This window comes from Balaenoptera ricei, chromosome 7, assembly GCF_028023285.1.
Source record: "Balaenoptera ricei isolate mBalRic1 chromosome 7, mBalRic1.hap2, whole genome shotgun sequence".
NCBI classification, from domain to species: Eukaryota; Metazoa; Chordata; class Mammalia; order Artiodactyla; family Balaenopteridae; genus Balaenoptera; species Balaenoptera ricei.
This window is the reverse complement of record NC_082645.1, coordinates 86,447,117-86,465,299: the sequence shown is the minus strand read 5'-3', so window position 1 is coordinate 86,465,299 and position 18,183 is coordinate 86,447,117. Positions and strand designations below refer to the sequence as shown.

General features: G+C 43.1%; 1 protein-coding gene across 3 annotated transcripts in view; it reads right to left on the bottom strand.

Annotated features, from left to right (window-relative positions):
- Window positions 1-14,850, bottom strand: part of AOX1 (aldehyde oxidase 1) — a 73,794-nt gene extending 58,944 nt beyond the window's left edge. The window contains exons 1-6 of one of the 3 annotated variants that reach the window (XM_059928429.1): window positions 14,513-14,850; window positions 8,558-8,615; window positions 5,770-5,866; window positions 4,150-4,258; window positions 2,535-2,661; window positions 353-414 (exon numbers count right to left, since the gene is read on the bottom strand). In XM_059928429.1, the coding sequence (XP_059784412.1) occupies window positions 353-414; window positions 2,535-2,661; window positions 4,150-4,258; window positions 5,770-5,866; window positions 8,558-8,615; window positions 14,513-14,557 (498 nt within the window). In that variant the 5' untranslated portion in view covers window positions 14,558-14,850. Of the gene's footprint in view, window positions 1-352; window positions 415-2,534; window positions 2,662-4,149; window positions 4,259-5,769; window positions 5,867-8,557; window positions 8,616-14,512 lie in introns of those variants that run through there. The other 2 variants (XM_059928430.1, XM_059928431.1) reach the window with 2 other exon arrangements.
- Between the last annotated feature and the right edge of the window lie 3,333 nt (window positions 14,851-18,183).

Genomic DNA, 18,183 nt, shown 5'->3' with positions numbered 1-18,183 from the left:
ACACCACCGTGTGCCCAGCGCTGTGATAGGGGTGTGCTCAGAGGGCTGCAGGAGCAGCGGGGCAGGGTACCCAACCCAGACAAGCAGGTCAGTTAAGACCCCTTGGAACAATGACCCACAGCCAATGTCGAAGTGCTCAGGTGCTGCCTGCGTGGCTACCAGGGCAAGCTCGATGAACCAGGGTAGGCGCCCTGCTCAAGATCAAGTAACAAACAGCAATTACGGACCTTGAGATAAGAAGTAGCCCTGCATTAGCGACAATGAGCTATTCTCCTAATCACACCTGCCAACCCGCACCATTTTGTTTCATTGAGGAAAAAATATACTCAAAAATGTGTTCCTTTCTACTCACTTTACAGAAAGTCTTGCATGCATCGATTATGGGCCTGTATCCAGTGCAACGGCACAAGTTACCTGAAGGGGAAAAACCCAACTCTGTTAATCAAGGAACCTCGAGAGAGGCACTGTCTGCCAAATGCATGCTGGAAATAAGGGCCCCATCCAAGAAGGAAGCCCTGTTTGACATTTTGGTCCCCAAATCCACAAAGTCGGATTTTTTATTGTCAGCTACTTGGGATACTTGGTTGATAGTCTTGAGGTAGAGTCTAACAACTCAGCTATTTGTACTTTCTCTCTGTAAACAGTTTTTATATCCTCTGCTTGTGATAGGTGCTCAAAGAACACAATGATTTCAAGCCAAGAACTCTTGGTCTATAGGCACATTCAAGAGCTAAGCTTCACAACCCAAATGCCCATCAACAGATGATTGGGTTAAGATGTGGTATATATACATATAATGGAATGTTACTGAGCCATTAAAAAAGAACAAAATACTGCCATTTGCAGCAATGTGGATGGACCTAGAGAATATTATGGTAAGTGAAATAAGTCAGACAAAGACAAATACTGTATGATATCACTTATATGTGGAATTAAAAAAATAATACAAATATACATAACAGAGACAGACTCACAGACATAGAAAACAAACTTGTGGTTACCATAGGGGAGAAGGAAGCAGGAGAGGCAAATTAGAAGTATGGGATTAACAGATATAAACTATTATATATCAAATAAACAACAAGGATTTACTGTATAACACTGGGAATTTTACCCATTATCTTGTAATAACTTATTATGGAATATAGTCTGCAAAAATACTGAATTACTATGCTGTACACCTGAAACTAACACAATATTGTAAATCAACTATACTGCAATAAAAAAATTTTATTTTCCATATGCAGTAAAAGACAATGTAAATAAAGCTACATTGTACATCATTTTTTTTTGATATTTAAAAAAAAGAGCTAAGTTTCAGTTGATAGAAAGATCAAAGGCATTATACAGCAGCAAAGATAATTTTTAAACTTTGGAAGCAATTGGGCACACAATTTATTTACAATAAATCATTAGGCCAGTGTTCCTCCACAGTGGTCCATATCCCATGTTCTCCCCCAACCCCCAAATCTGGCATCTATTTAAAACACAAAGCCACTGCAGCCAGCTCTCTGGGGTTGGGTCCCAGGAATCTTCATTCTTTACAAACTCCTATGTAAGTCTTAAGCATCCGAAAATTTGAGAACCCCTTGTCACTTGTTCACATCACAAACGGCCACGAGATCAAATGCATAATAAGACTTAAGGGAAATAAGGCAGAAGACAGTTTGTGTCTTATGCACCTCCCCTTTCTACTTCTGTTTAGTCCTGTCTTCCCTGGAACACTTTCGCAGAGGAACCGAACACATGAGCTTTAGGTTCATGTAACATAGCAGAGAAATAATGTCCCTGGAAGACAGCAGACAAGTAGAGCCATAGAGAATTCCACCAGAAATAGGATTTGGGAGGCTCTTATTCTTTAGAATTGCTCAGAGTCTTGTTAATGAAGGCCTCCTCCAATGCTCCCCCCTACCTCCCGCTACACACACACACACACACACACACACACACACACACACACTGAGCTCCTGAACTTGATAAACTAGCTCCAGATAAAGGCAGTTCTTTAAAATAAGTATCACCAGAAGATGTCAGTCTCTTTGATTTCATGTTGTATTCATCAGGAGCCCTCTGATAACTTCATATTGTCCTGAGAGCACCCACCCAATAGGAGAGAGCAGCATGTGGAGATAACTGGACTCTTTCCAAGGGTAAATGAATAAACTGGCTTTCTAATTATTATTAAAATAAGCAAACAATAAAAAAGGGAGGAGACTCTTACAGATTAAGAGAGACTTGAGAAATATATCAGCCAAGTGCAATGTGTGGATCGTGTTTGAATCCTGATTTGAACAAACTAACTCCTCCACTTATTGGTGGCATAATTTTTAGTAAATTACTCTCTTTAAACCTCAGTTTCTCCATCTATGAAATGGGGATAATAATAATGCCTACCTTATAAAGTTATCATAAAGAGTAAATGAGGTAATGTTTATATAGCATTTAATGCAGTGTGTGGTACCTGATAAATGTCTAATATTAGCTATCATTATCAACATCATTTAGAAATTAAAGCACACACACATATAACCTACCACCAAGAGCATCAGTTAACTGACTCAGGCTGGGCTCTGGATGGTTCCTCAGCAGCGTGTAGATGGACATCACCATCCCAGGGGTGCAGAAGCCACACTGTGTGCCATGACACTTGGCAATCCTCTCCTGGAAGCACAGAAAGGTGGAAAGGCAGAATCTTGGGCCTGACCCCAGACCTAATGAATCAGAACCTGCATTCTAACAAGATCCCTGGGCGGTTCACATGCACATTAAAGTTGGAGAAGAAGCCCTGGAAAATCCTTCTCAGCCTTGGTGTCTCCCTTTCTTGGGCTGGGGTGGCCGTGATGACTGGTCCTCAACAGCTTTTGAGCTTCATTGAAGGTTCTCAGCTTTCAGAATCACCAGGGGAGCTTTAAAATTTCCAAGGTCCAAGCAGTACCCCAGACCATTTGACTGAGAATCTCTGGGGGTGGGGCACAGACATATATTTTCTAAAGATTCCCAGGTGTTTCAATCTGTAGTCCAGAATGGGAATCACCCAGATAAAGAAAGTCCTTCAAAGAAATGAACTGAATTATATTCAAGTTGAGGGAAAAAAAAACTTTTAAGTATTTCCCAAGTGCCTTTATCTGCCCACTATTGCCCTAACACTTCACACAGGAATTCGTTTACAAAGTGCCATCATTAATCCAAAAAACAATCAAGAAGGAAACATTGCCTTCATTTCTCTTCCAAATCTCCCCCCAGCCCCCAGCCTGTTCTCTTTGGAGTCTAACTTCAAAGGTGCAGCCCCATTTCGGAAGCCGTCATCTGTCTACACTGCAGCCAGGAGATGGGCGGCAGGTACTAAATGAAAGGGTGTCTTCATGCCTCCGAACAGCCGAGTCTCACAAGCATATCCAGACAGATCTGCTCCTTCTAGGTAAAGAGGTTTCATAGAAAATAAACAGAACCCAAGATTCCTTCAAGCACAGAGAATTTGAACTTTGGCCATTTTCTATGTTGCCCCTATCTTTTTCCTCTTCCACTCTCTCCTCTTAAGTGGTACTCATTAACTTAGATAAAAAACAAGTAGCAACAGCATTTTTCTGGGCAATGTATAAATAATTGAAAGAGCCAGGAGTCTGAGGTGCCCTTTCATTGAGGCAAAGTTCTAACAAGGTGCCTCCTTAGGAGAAAAGCCTCAAAATTCATTAACAACTCCTATTATATATCTTCCGAACAAGCCCTAAATTTAACAAACCTTTTTGGTAGCTGAGGTTTTCACTCAGTTTTAAAATTATATTATTTTCCTCTTTATAGAAAAAAAATATTAAGATTATATCCCCCAATGCACTTGGCTCTCATTTCTTTCTAAGTTTGGAAAGTGTAAAACGGACAGGTCCCATCTAATTAGAATATAGAAAACAATGCTAGTGATGTCAAGATTTTTTTTTTTTTTAAAAGAGAAAGTTCTCTAGTCTTTCAAAAGTATTTTTCTAAGAAGTCAGTCACATGTCCCAGGTTTCACTCCTGGCCCCCAGCTTGGTGTCATCTGTTGGCTGTGACCAAGCAGCAGGGCCCATTGCTCTACTGTATTAATTTCAAGAACTCATCATGTCATTAATGGTTTCCGAAGCACAGAAACCCTATGAAGAAGAGGTGCATCCTCACCTGAACAGGATGAATCCTGGTCTTGGTGCTTCCTATGCCTTCCACTGTGGTGACGGCAGCACCATACAGAGAACAGATGGGAATCAGACAGGCGTTGGCTGGATAATGTCTTCAGAATGCAAAAGAGAAGCACAAACTACATTGTATCCAGTGGGAAAGGAGCACCTCCAACATGGCAGGTTTTGTATAATGTCCCAGGCTTTGCATATACATTTTGTCCTTAGCTCATGGCCATTTTACTGAATAAGACTCTGAGGGTCAGTGTGAGTTGCTCAGGATCACAGCTGGAGTGTCAGATAGGATTCAAATTAGGCCTCCTAATTCTAACTCCAGAACAGTTTCCACTAACTTTGTTTTTTTCTCTTGATTGAGGGGCTGACATTCTCCTCTCCAGTCACATGTGACAATCACCTAGAGCATATTTCATCCTCCAAGCAGATGCTGGGCAAGGGGTTAGTTGGGCAATAAAGTTAATTTGATATTGTGCCTCAGAAGAAGAAATAGGGTGTGGATACAGAACTCCTCAATCCCACAAACCTACCGCTAGAAAATGTCTAACTCAAAACGACTCCTAAAATGTTCTCATTTACCAAACAAAATTACAGATGGCCAATAAATACATGAAATGAACGCTCAACCTCAAAAGCAATCAAGAGAGATTCAAATTCAGCAATGAGAAATCACTTTTATCAAAGAAAATGACAAAGATTTTTAAAAATTGTAATATGCATTATTAGCAAAGGTTTGGGAAGATGGAATTCACATACTGCTGAAAAGAATGTAAACTGATAGAGCTCTTCTGAGAGACATTTTGCTGGAAGGCATAAAAACTTAAAGACGCACTCACTCTTTTATCCTCTAATTCCATCTCCATGGATCTATCATAAAGAAATCATCACAAACATAAATATAAACATACATATACACATGAATGCTCACACTCCTTATAATGGTAAAAACCAAAAAATAATCTAAGTGATCACTATTTGGGGGTTGGTTTTGATACACCCAAACAATAGAACATATACAGCCATTAAAATTATATTTATTATTTTGAAAAGATATTCATGAGAAGTTCAGCAAAAAATAGAGCTTTCTAAGCTGTATAGGCAGTATGCTTCCTTAAGTATACACAGAAAGAAAGACTGGAAGAATATTTTTCATTTATTAAATAAATGTAAATATTTACTGAGTGCCTACTGTGTGCCAGGTGGAGTACCAGGCACTAGGATTCATTGGTGAACAAGACAGATAAAATCCCTGCCTTTGTAGAGTATATATTCTAGTTGAGGGAAGATAGGCAATACACAGGTACATAGACAATACATACATACACAAACATATGGTGAGAAGTGCTATGAATACCTTAATATAGGCAAAGGGAGTAGGGAGTTGCCGAGGTGAGATGGGGCACTGCTATGGAGAAGGTGATCAGGGAGGGCTGGGAATGTAACATTTTTGCTGGAACCGGAATGATTTGATGCCCATCAATGTATCCCCAATGCTTATCACATTTCCTGTCACATAGTAGGTGCTCAATGCATATTTACCAAAGGAAGGAAAAAAACAAAGTTCAAAGCTACAAAAATTCAACCATATCTGGACTTTGCAGCAAGGTACCTTATCCTCTTGGTAATGGGGTTACATCGTGATATCATCACTGTGCAGGCACCACAGCCTCCCGCTCCACAGCCATATTTAGTTCCTGTGAGTCGGACTGGAAAAAGTACAGTTAAAGATAATGTGTTTTCCATAATTCTCTTTGTGAAATAGCTCTGACCTTAGGAGACAACACCATCAAAGACTCTTAAATGTACAGTTAAGTTTGATACTTATTTATCAAATAATGTATGTATGTCTTAGCTGCTATTACTTATAATCTTGTAAATTCTTGATTTCCATTTGCGTGTTATATCTAGTCTCCTCCTTTTTAAAACAACTGGACCCCAGGTTGCCAAAAATAAGGCCAAACTTAAAAAAAGGAAGAGTCTACACATATAAGGCCTTGAGGATTTGAAGGTATGAGTACACTGCATATCTGTTCTTATCCTTATCTGTGTCTTTGATGACATACAAAGTAGAATGTCAAATTGTAAATAATTCTTAGAATATTTGTGTCATGTTATACAAGTGTGCCATATTTCTCTGCTTCTCAGTGGCAGAAACTGCTAGTTGTTTCCCAATATCTTTTCTCTCATTCTTTCTTGGTAATAGAAATACTAATTTTTGAGCTACACACATGGTTGCCCAGAATTAAAAAAAATACATTTTCACAGCCTCCTCTGATGCTTGGCAGGGTCATTAACAATGTTGGCCAATGGGATGTAAGCACAAAGGCTGTGTTTGACGTCCAGGAGGGAAATGTCCTCAAAGGGAGAGGGGTGCCCCTCCTTCATCCCTTACTTCTTCCTATTCGCTGGAATTCAGATATGATGGCTGGACCTCGGTTCGTCATCTCTGACCATGAGGAGAAAGCTTCATGCTGAGGAGGGTGAAGCAGCAAGACAGAAAGAGCTTGGTTCCTGACAACGTTGTGACAATGCTTTGCTAGCCTGGATCTACCTACCTTTGGGATTCCTTTATGTGAGTATGACAACCATGAGAATGTGCCTCAGAGACTTCCTTCAACATAGAGGGTAACTGACCAAGAGACCCAACCGCTGCACTTTGATATCCATCACCCCACTTTTCATCAAGGCCATGCCTCGCATGGGCTGCTTCCCACCAATGGCTCAGTGCTATGCAGAGGTATGGGAGTCCTTGTCAACCGTTCTCAGTGGCTTCGATGAACGTGCCTTAGACTGCACAGCAGTCTGAGACCCTTCAACTCAGCCTTCTCTCCCTCTCTTCCTTACAGGTCTCAGTCTTCAATGGCTGCCTCCCTAGTTCACTCAGGCATTTTTCCTAATAAAACCCTTGCATATTTAATCTCATTTTTTGGTGTGTGCTTCCCAGAGAACCCGAAATAACACAATGAGAAAGAAATAAACTTCTATCTTGTTTACTGCTATTGGGATTTTCTGTCACTCACAAGTGAACCAAATCCTAAATATCACATTGGTACCATGGATAACCAGGAAATTAGTATTCATTACTTTTATGTCCAAAAGCCTTGAGGACTTCCCCGGTGGCACAGTGGTTAAGAATCCGCCTGCCAATGCAGGGAACACGGGTTCGATCCCTGGTCTGGGAAGATCCCACATGCCGCGGAGCAACTAAGCCCGTGTGCCACAACTACTGAGCCCGTGTGCTGCAGCTACTGAAGCCCGTGCGCCTAGAGCCGTGCTCCGCAACAAGAGAAGCCACTGCAGCATGAGAAGCCCGTGCACCTCAACAAAGAGTAGTCCCTGTTCGCCACAACTAGAGAAAGCCCGTGCACAGCAATGAAGACCCAATGCAGCCAAAAATAAATTAAATTAATAGAATAATTTAAAAAAAAACCTTGAATGACTTTCAGAAGATAGCTATTGATATTTTCTGAGTTGTGTGCTCTTTTGGGAATTTCACTCTCTCTGGGGGAAAAATGTACAAATTTCCATTGTCACACAAGTTTGCATATAATGTAGTGGGGTCCACAGACCTCTGGAAGCCCACTGGAGTTCATACGTAGCAGGATAAGAATCCATTCCTTAGATGACTTTTATTGAGAAAGTTTTTCCAAGGTAACATTTTCAGGTTTAATTTCTCTATTGTTCTTTCACTTTCATTTCAGGAGATTTCTGTGCTCTCTTTTTCTTTTTCTTTTTTTAAAATAACTTTTATTGTTTGTTTATTTATTTATTATTTTATTTTTTATTTTTGGCTGCGTCGGGTCTTAGTTGCAGCATGCGGGATCTTTTATTGTGGTGCGCAGGTTTTTTTCACTGCAGTGCGTAGTCTTCTCTTTCTAGTTGTGGCTCGCATGCTCAGTAGTTGCAGCTTGCGGGCTTAGTTGCCCCGCCGCATGTGGGATCTTAGTTCCCCGACCAGGGATCAAACTGCAACCCCTGCATTGGAAGGTGAATTCTTAACCACTGGACCACCAGGGAAGTTCCTGTGCTCTCTTTTTCTAATGGGCATGATGATTAGTCCTTGAAGGTAGAATATCAATATTGTGACTCTTAATTCTAAAGGATGTTTAATTAAGCCATTTTAGCACCCATTGCTTTAATTCCCATTTGTTAGCTTCTCCATTTTATTCAATATATTTAATGCCAAAACAGAGATTAGAAAGAACTTGGTTCTCTGATAAGCACAATTGTTCACTGCCTACAAAACTCAGATCTAGGACTTTCTTAAAGATGAACATAAAACCGTAGTAGGGAATATGACTCAGTGTGGCTCTAAAAAGATATTTGAAATATCACTTGATGAGGATATCAGGGATATACACACATACACACATATACACACTCAAAGCAAAGGATACGCTTCTTCCTCAGATATGGTAACAGCATTGTTTCAGGATCGACATTTTTTTCTATCACCTGTACCAAAAGAAAGAGTTTAACTCACAAAGCTGAGAGAACTAGAATATTTACATTGGTGGGCTCACGCTAATTTCATGAACATGCACTCTTCTACTCACATTCTAAACTTGATTTAATGTTTACGGAACACCTGTGATATACAAATCACTTCTCTGAAGTGTGAAGTCTACATCTTGAGCCCCCGCCACTACTTTGCCACTGTCCTTGGTCCTGAATTATCACTGTTCTCTAAGGCGGTGGTTGTTTCTACTAACAAAACATTAGTGACTCCTGTCCAACTTCTCCTAGAAAGTTTGAAGCAAGTGAGGGTAAAGATAACAGTAGAACTGAATATAGGAGGGGGAGGAAGAGAGAGAGAGAGGTGGGGGAGGTCTCCTGGACTAGAATAGTCTCTGAGAAATTGATATAGTTTTTTTTTTCTTAAAGACTTGTTTGTTCACCATGTTCAAAGAATTATAGTTTCCAGAAAGAGATCACAACCAACCATGGCTCCCAAATCTAAGAGACAAAGGAGAAGATAAAATGATACGAAGATGTGCAAGCAAAGACACACTTAAGAAGTAATTTTTTGTGGGCAGCCTAGCAGCATGGCAGTTAGTACAGTAGCACCCAATGGATGGCATGACTGAAATGTCACGATTGGTTATGTTTTCCAAAGTGATCCTGTTTTCTCTTTTTTGATTACAAATTTGTATTTCTTTTAGATTCACAAATAGAAGCATGATTTGTTTCACAATTTCAGAACTAGAAATCATCCTTCACCATGTTATACTAATTTTCCCTTCTGGAAAGTAGGTGATGAGGGAACATATGCTTATTCTAAAGATGACTCCTCATCCTCAATTCTAAGTGGCCATAGGCTGGGAAAAGTGAGGCACGTGCCAATTACCACGGTCAGATCTGTGCCCTAGAGGAATGTGCAATATGGTAAGAGAGAAGTGATTATGTGTGTGTGTGTGTACACATACTATAATACAAGGAAAACTGTGGGAGGTCCCCAGGCATCCCCAACTAAATTGGTCCTCAAATGGAACTCTTTATTTCCCAAACTTACTTCTTCCTTTCTTTTCCCTAACTTGTTTAATAGCCTTACCATCTGCTAGGTGACCTAAGCTTAAAAACCTGCGCTATCTTCGACATTTTCTTTCCTTCAATCCACCACAGTCAGCATCACCAAGTCCTGCCATTTACACTTCCAAAACGATTCTCTAAACACCGTTCACTTCCACTGTCACTCCCTGAAATCCACCCTTATTACCTCCAGCCTGAACAATGATAACAGCTGCCTAACAGGTCTCCTGCCCCCATTCCTGGCACCCGCAATGCCACCCTCTATACCACCACTGGAGCAACCTCTCTAAAATCCAAGTCTGATCATGTCCTGTATCTGCCTAAATCCAACACTGGCTCCTGGATGCCAAAGTGCTCTGCTGGGAATTCCTGAATCACTCAGGGTGCTTGTTAAAATGAAACCCCTATCGAATCAGGATTTCTGGGAGAGGGTACCAGAAAATGTGCATCTTTAATGAATACACTGAGTGGGTCTTAGGTGAATTTCTACTCAAGAGCTCCTGGAACACAAGAAGAAATTCAAATTCCTTAGCATAGCCTACAAGGCCTCTTTGAGAAACTTTCCATCATTTGTCATTCAACCCATGCATCTTGAACTCTGGTCACATGGGAGAACTGGCTGGTCCCAGCAGTGCAGGGACTTTTACCCTTAACTACATTTGCTTATAGGATTCCCTCTGTCCTGAAAGTCCTCCCTCTCTTCTCTACTTGGCAGAAGTTTGTATGCCACTCAAAGCCCTGCTCAGACGTTCTCTCCTGTGGGATTTGCTGCCATTTAATATACGCTTCCCACTCTCTGCTCCAAGAAACAGTCCTCCTCTGTGCTCCCATGGTCAACATCTACACATCTTTCACAGAACGTGTTACTCTGCAGCATAATTAGTTGTGTATGTATAAGCCTCTTTTGATCCTGAGAGAAACCACCTTCCATTATTCTTTATGTCAAACACTGAACTAGGTGCTGGGGATATATGATAAGGACATAATAAATGTTAATTAATCTAAATGAATAACTTGATATGTACAATTTCCTATGAGAACACTAAGGAGGGAGGGATGATTTCTCACAGGCTGGGACTTATGAACAGAAGAAAAGAAAGAAAAACAGAAGAACCAGTAATGGTGGCAGAAACTACTGATTGTCTATCTCAGCATGCTTTCTCCCTTTCTTCCTTCCTGCTGCCTGTAATAAAGATGATGTGGCTAGAATGCCAGCAACCATTTTAGACCATAAGGCAACACATTAATGGCAACAGGGGGAAAAAAAAAAAGAAACTTGGATCTCAGATGACACCAAGAAGCTTCTAGACCAGCTCTGCAATGTCTATCCCCAGATACAGTATCCTTTATGTAAAAGTAAACATGAATTATATCTTTTCTGAACTACTTAGTTTTGAATTTGTGCCATTTGCAGGTGAAACTCATTCTAATTCATACATATGATGATGAATCCTCAGAAGCCCAATTTTAATGGAGAGACAGGATCTGGGTAATAAAGAGCACTTTAGGCTTGAGAGAGATTTGTATTTTCATAAGGAATTAATGGAAGAGCAGGCCTTGCTTGCTTGGGTATTTGTTCCCGGAGATGTCTCAAGAGATCGGACTTTGGCTCAAAGTGCCACTGGCTTGAAATGTGTTTATTTTTCTTGATTTGGGGGATGGCACATTTGGAGGAGGGAAGTGGGGCAGGGATCTGGCATGCACCCTGTCCCGGCAGGTCTCGGAGTGAAACAGGGAGGTCAGGACTCAGATGGTAGCTGGCAGGGGGCGGGGAGGGAGGGAGGGAATGAGGAACAGAGTTAGTCTCACTGACTCTGGTTGGGAGAAATGATGCCAGCCCTCAGCTCAGGGTCATTGCATGTTGCAAGGGTGGCATGTGTCCCTCTGTATTTCCACTGGCCCTTTGGGAGATAAGTTCACATTGCACAAGGTTGACGAATCACCTTCCTCTGTGCAGGGCTTGTGACTAGTGCATGAAGGGGGCCTTGCCAGATACAAGACAGAGGCAGAAAGAAGAAAGAGAAAGAGATCAGGAGGAGAGAGAAAGGGGTAAAAGAACAGAAAATAAGGAAAGCTGAGAGGAAGAAGACAGGAGAAAGAGGTGTGTATTGTGGGACATGGTGAGGAGAGAAAGAGGGAAAGAGGCCCGAGGGGACAACCAATGAGGACACTTGCTCAAGGCCCCAGAGCTGCTGAGTATTAGAGCAGACAGCACAGGACTCAAATCCACGCCTAACTATTTCCAAAGCCCACACCTTTGATCTCTGCGCCTCACTGCTTCATAGAACGAGTTGCTACAGTTCCTGAGATGTGTTGAGAGTGGCATCTAGGATGTAATTTATTCCTGGGCTCTTCCTCCCGCCAACTCCGTGTTAACTGGATCACCTGCTTTGGAGGCTGCTGGTGAAGCCAGTAAGATTTCAGAAATCTCTCTGCAGCTAGATCTCTGACCAACATGCATGCCCTTAGCCCCTACCCAACGACACCTTTTGGTGACTTGGGGGGATTCTGCAAAACACCCAGACTGGAGGCCAATCACATCACCCAGAGTCTCCTAACTGGCTTCAAAGCTTCCTTTCAAGGGCAGGATTTTAATCCCAGAGGTTATGTTTGACTTCAAGACCCCCTCTCCTGGTGGCTTTCTTCTCTCACTTTTCTCGACAGCCACTCACTGTCTGAACCAGAGACTTTATTCTAATTCTATCCATGTGGCAATCAGGCTTGCTTGCTGGGATTGAAGCACACGCCTAACAGAATTTGGAAGGGAGGGGCAGGAAAGGGAAAGGGTGACATAATTTCTTTTAACAGGGTAATTGCAAAAACGAAATCAATATTTCTAGCATGCACTTTCCAAATGATCACAGGACTTTTGGCCCATAGATAAAACAAGCCCACAGATAAGAACCAGCTTACCTATTTTTAAAAATCAACAGAGCACAAACTATTATTAGCCATTATGTTAAAAATTCCACTACAGTTTGTTTGGGAGCAGGGGAGAAGAAGCTAGACTCAAACACCTGTTTCCTCCTTTAACCAAAACCCTTACCATCTCCTCCAAAGCCCCTGGCCACATCTCCAGCCCCACCAGCCTCCTTGCTAACCCCCGAGCACGAAGAAATCCTCGTGTCTGAGGATCTTTCCACCTCCGCTCCCTCGGTCTGGAGTGCTTTTCCCTCAGACGTCTGTTCCTCACTTCATACTGGCCACCACTCAAATGTCAGCCTCGCAGAAAGTCTTAAACATCCATCCCGCCTGAAGAACCAGCTCTCGCCCACTCTCCGGCCCCTCACTCTGCTTTAGTTTTTATCCTGGCATTTATCACTGCCTGGCTTGATACATTTCTATTTATTTATATGCTTGTCGTCTGTCTCCCCAGCACAACATAAACTCCCTGCAGACCGGGACTTGGTCATTTCTGTGCTCTGTCATGTCCCCTGAGGGCCCTGGAACACTGACATATAGCAGGCCCTTAAATAAACAGATTAAAAACTCACCATCACTCTTTGTGAAGTAGGCAGTATTATCTCTCTTTAACAGAGGAACTGAGAGGCTAGGTTAGGTTGCCTCCATAAGAATTAGAGCTGGAAATGAATACTTGTTTGTCCAAATATAAAGGCCAGAGCTGTGTCTACTATACCATTCAGTTATACAAAAGAAAAAGAAAAATGACATCATGTGATCACTTCAAACCCACTCCCATCTGCCATCCTCGCCCTTATCATGGTTCACGCTCACAGCAGTCCTGCGAGGGGGTCCTAACGGCCCCCAACACAGTTCAGGAAAAACAAGTTCCTCTTATCCAGGGTGGAATCCAGGCAGCAGGAACAGAGGAAGATTTTATAGGGCCTAGAACTTGCACAGTTTGGGGGAGGGAATCCTCTTTAAGAAAAATAATACAAAATCCAAATTCGAGATTAGGCTCAGGGCTCACAAGTGAGAGGCCCTGATGCTTGACCGTCCTTAGCTTTCTGGTGAGCCCCTGTGCCAGTCAGGGAAAGTCAGGCTATCCCGGCCCAGAAGCAGGGATCACAGGGGGTCTCTGACGGCGCCTGCGCCCGGAAAGGCCGCGATCACGGCCCTTGCTCCCTTGTCTGCTCTTAAGGAAGCACTTTAACACTCCTGCCTCGGTTTCCCCCTTGCACAGTGGCGGCAATATGCTGGGACAACGTGAAGAGTGAGCCATCTATGGTCACGTCCGTGGGAGTGTTTTAAAGGATTCCCCGGGCGCTTTGCTGCCTCCAAACATCGGACAGTCGCTGGAACTGGCCCAGAGGATCTGCAGAGCCAGCCCGGCTGCTGAGAGGACAGCTGCCGCGCCAGCAGCGGACCCACTAAGGACCTTCGAGTCCCCAGAGGAGGGTGTCGGCTCAGCGCTGCCAGGAACTAGCTGCGACTCTGGAAACGATGGGAGTGAGAGGTCTCAATGAATTCGTCTCTGTGTTGCTGTCCTGACTCTAAACCGCTCTCTGCTCATCCAAACACACCCAAGAGCTGAGGCCTAATGAAAGACGTTCCCGTTTGGGGGTGGGTTTGACGGAGGGAGGATTTGGGAGTGCTGACTCTGCCGAATAGGGACAGTCATTTCTCTTCCTGTTTATGGGGTGGGGTGCGGTTGATACTCAGCCTGTGCGTCTTGGAAGGAGAGGAGAAAAGAGCATGAGGAAGGCGGGACCCAAAGATCCAGGCAGTCCCTGAAGACGCATCCTTTCCCTGCCCCGACGCGCAGGTAAACCCGCGTGCAGCCCAGGGCCCGGCGCGTGAGCAGCGTTCCAGCACCGCGGAGGCCCGGCGGCAGCGGCCGGGCAGCCCCGGGGCGCGCTCACCTTGCGGCCGTTCACGTAGAAGAGCAGCTCGGCCGTCCCGTCCATGGTGGCGGCCCGCGGTCCGAGGATCCCGAGGAGGCGTCGCCGGCACCTGGGACCCGGCGACGCAGACCGGGCTGCAGGGGCCTAAAGTCCAACCACCCCCGAGGGATAAAGTCCCACTTCAGATCCGAAGTTCCGTGAGCGCCCGGCCAGGAAAGCTCTCCCCCGGATATCAGGACGTCACCGCCGCGCTCCCGCCGGCCTGAGACCATTGGCTGAGACCCTCGTTACCTCGCCTGCGGCGGTGGGCGTCTGCGCCCCACTCCCCCGCCTCTTAGCAGGTAGGGCGGGTCCTGTGACTCTCTTCGGTCGTCTTATATTAGTACATATTTTAATGGCTTTACAGCTAGATTTGAAGTCCGGGAACAGCAGGGTTTTTTTGTACTTTTCCTGCCACCACGCCTGCCTCATCCTGTACTTTTAATAGTTGATAAACAATCACATGCATTCCAGCTTTGCAGGAAAGGAACTTAATGGTTTTACAACTTTACCTCACAGTTTTACAAACAATTATTCCAGTTTTTTATATCAAGAGCTACCTTGATATAAACTTTTTTAAAAGTTTTATCGTTATTCAGTTTATCCAGTAAATCATTATAAAGTTTATCTATTGAGTGCCAATAGTGATGTAAAACATCTCGAAAAACTTTTTAAAAATAAAACTTGGGGAGATGCAAGAGGGAAGAGATATGGGAACATATGTATATGTATAACTGATTCACTTTGTTATAAAGCAGAAACTAACACACCATTGTAAAGCAATTATACTTCAATAAAGATGTTAAAAAAATAAAAAATGAAACTTGGAAAATACTGAAAAGCATAAAAAGAAAAGTCACCTGTGTCCACAACTTAGAACTTACCACTCACTGTTAACTTTCTGGGTCTATTTTTACGTTTTTGAAATCTGCACTATAACACCTTTTAAAAGCTCAAATGGACTCACACTCTTTTCCAGACTTCTCTTAACATACCTAGAACATTTGCCATCTCATTTATGTAAACGTATACATGTTATTGTGAAAATTTCTAAAATTTGTACATAAAAGAGTACAACTAGCATCCCCACACACCTGACTCACTGAGCTTTAAAAATTCGCAACATTTTGCCACACTCCCATGTCTTTTCTGGAGTATTTTAAAGCCAATGTCAAGCACATTATTTTACCCCTAAATACTTCAGTATACATTAAAATTTTTTTTCTTACAAAGGAAAATGCCATTATCAAATATAACAAAATGAGTATTTTAATATCTTCAAATTTCCCAGTGTCTTAAAAAAAGTCTTTTTACATTTGATTTCTACTTGATGTACGTCCTTGTTGTCTCTTCAGTCTTTTAAAATCTAGAATAGTCTCCTCATCCACTCCTCCTTTTTAAAGCTATCAACACGTTGAAGAAGAAACCTAGGTCAGTTGTCCTATAGAATGAACCACATTTTGAATATGACTGGTTGCTTCTCCCTGGTGTTCTTTGTTCCTCCATGCTACTGACTTCTTGTACCCTGCTTAGGGATCTAAAGCCTTGATTTAATTCAGGTTCAATTTTTTTTAACCATCTTGGGTTTTACAATTGTATCTCTTTTTGCTTATACCAAAAATCTTGGTTCTAAAACTTCAACGTAATTGCTTTATCTTGTCCTTAGACCTATTTCAAAACAACCACATCAATATTATGGCAGCAATAAGGTTAGTGAATAAAAGTTTAAGATTTCTTTACAGTTCTTTTATTCTTCGAGTATACCCTAATAAAGATACACATTTAAAATTCTTTTTCTAAGGTCAGTTATCTCTGTGTTTGTCACCATCTTGATAGTTTTCATTTTCACTTGTTTTTCAAGTTAGCTGCTCCCTATTGTTACCTATGTTGTTCCTTTTTTGTTGTTGTTATTACAAACCATACCATAGTGAAATTTTTGTATTCTTTTCAAGAGAATTTTTGGTATAGTTTCCTAAAAGTGGGATTGCTGGGTCAAATGATTTTATACGCGTATGTATTTAATAATTTTGCCAGATATTGTCAAAACCTTTTCTATAAAGGTTGTATCATTTTGCATTCCCTCCAGCAATGAACAGGAACCTCCCGGGGGGGAAAAAGGAAGAGGCTGGGATTATTAGAACTTGGAAACTTAAGGGGAGACCTCTGAGGGGAGGGCACTGCTCAGCTGCTGTTCGTACCTCAGGAGGTAGGAAAAGGGCTTCCGGGGGTTAGTCCGCACTCAGATTTCAAATGATGGCGTGTGGCGAGGAGGGTGCTGCTCCCTCAGGAGCCTGGAGGCGGCTCCCTGGCGAGCTAGGCCTGAGGCCCGTGAGGGGGTGCAGCCCAAGCAGCGTGGGCTCTAGGAGCGCTAAACCAGCTGGTGGCTGGGACCACGTGACATCCCACTCCCGCCCCCCGCCCCCCGCGTGAAGCACCAACGCTGAGGTGATGCTGAGGGGAAGCGCGGGCCAGCGGGCCAACAGGAAGGAGCAAGTCCCGCTTCCCTCTCTCTGACTTTCCAGCTCCTTCTATCGTCCCCTATTGACAGAAGCTTAAAAGTCAGCTAGCAAAGAAGAAACGCGATCTGCAGAGTTCTGGCATCACACAGCAAAATATAGAGATGGGCTTGGAGTTGAGACAAGAGCTGGCACACATTAAAAAGTGGGGTTGGGGCTTCCCTGGTGGCGCAGTGGTTGAGAGTCTGCCTGCCAGTGCAGGGGACACGGGTTCGAGCCCTGGTCTGGGAAGATCCCACATGCCGCGGAGCAACTAGGCCCGTGAGCCACAACTACTGAACCTGCACGACTGGAGCCTGTGCTCCGCAACAAGAGAGGCCACAATAGTGAGAGGCCCGCGCACCGCGATGAAGAGTGGCCCCCGCTTGCCACAACTAGAGAAAGCCCTCGCACAGAAACGAGGACCCAACACAGCCATAAATAAATAAATAAATAAATAAATAAATAAATAAAATATTTTTTAAAAAAGTGGGGTTTATTCCACGAGAGCGAGAATTTGTTTCAGGATCAAATTAATGAATATAGTTCACTATGTGAATATATCAAAGGAGGATAATCATATATCTTTTTTGTGCTGATTCATATTAAGCTATTGTGTTTTGACTTCACATCCACACTTCTCTACTCCACTTTAAGGCTAGGCCTTGGCAAACCACGTTTCTCCTTTGCCAGGTTCCCTTCCAGTCTCTGGCGACAGGTGACAGAGGGGAACTGGAAGGATGGAGGAGAGAGACATTTGCTCTCTGTTCCTGTCAGCGTCACCACAGAGTGGTTCACGCGGCGGGAACAACTGACTTCAGCGGCCACAGCTGGCTCCAGTTCGCAGCTTTTCCACATTATGGGACCAGCCTTGTGTAGCCCTTTAGGGAAACAGCACCAACCAGTTGCACACCCTCCCCCTAGAGTCCTCTAAGCCTTTAAAGTCTTCCTTAAAGTCTTCCTCTAAGCCTTTAAGTTTCAATACTTCCATCCTTTTCTCTGTGCTCCCTCAGCCCCAGAGATGGTGGGTGCTTCCCATAGTTACTTCCTCTATGATACTCCCCTAGTCCCTTTTGCCTTTTCAGTTCCTGTTCAATTCTCTAGAATATGGTTAACAATTTATATCTGCGGTTTTTATCTCTTGGCTGGACCCTA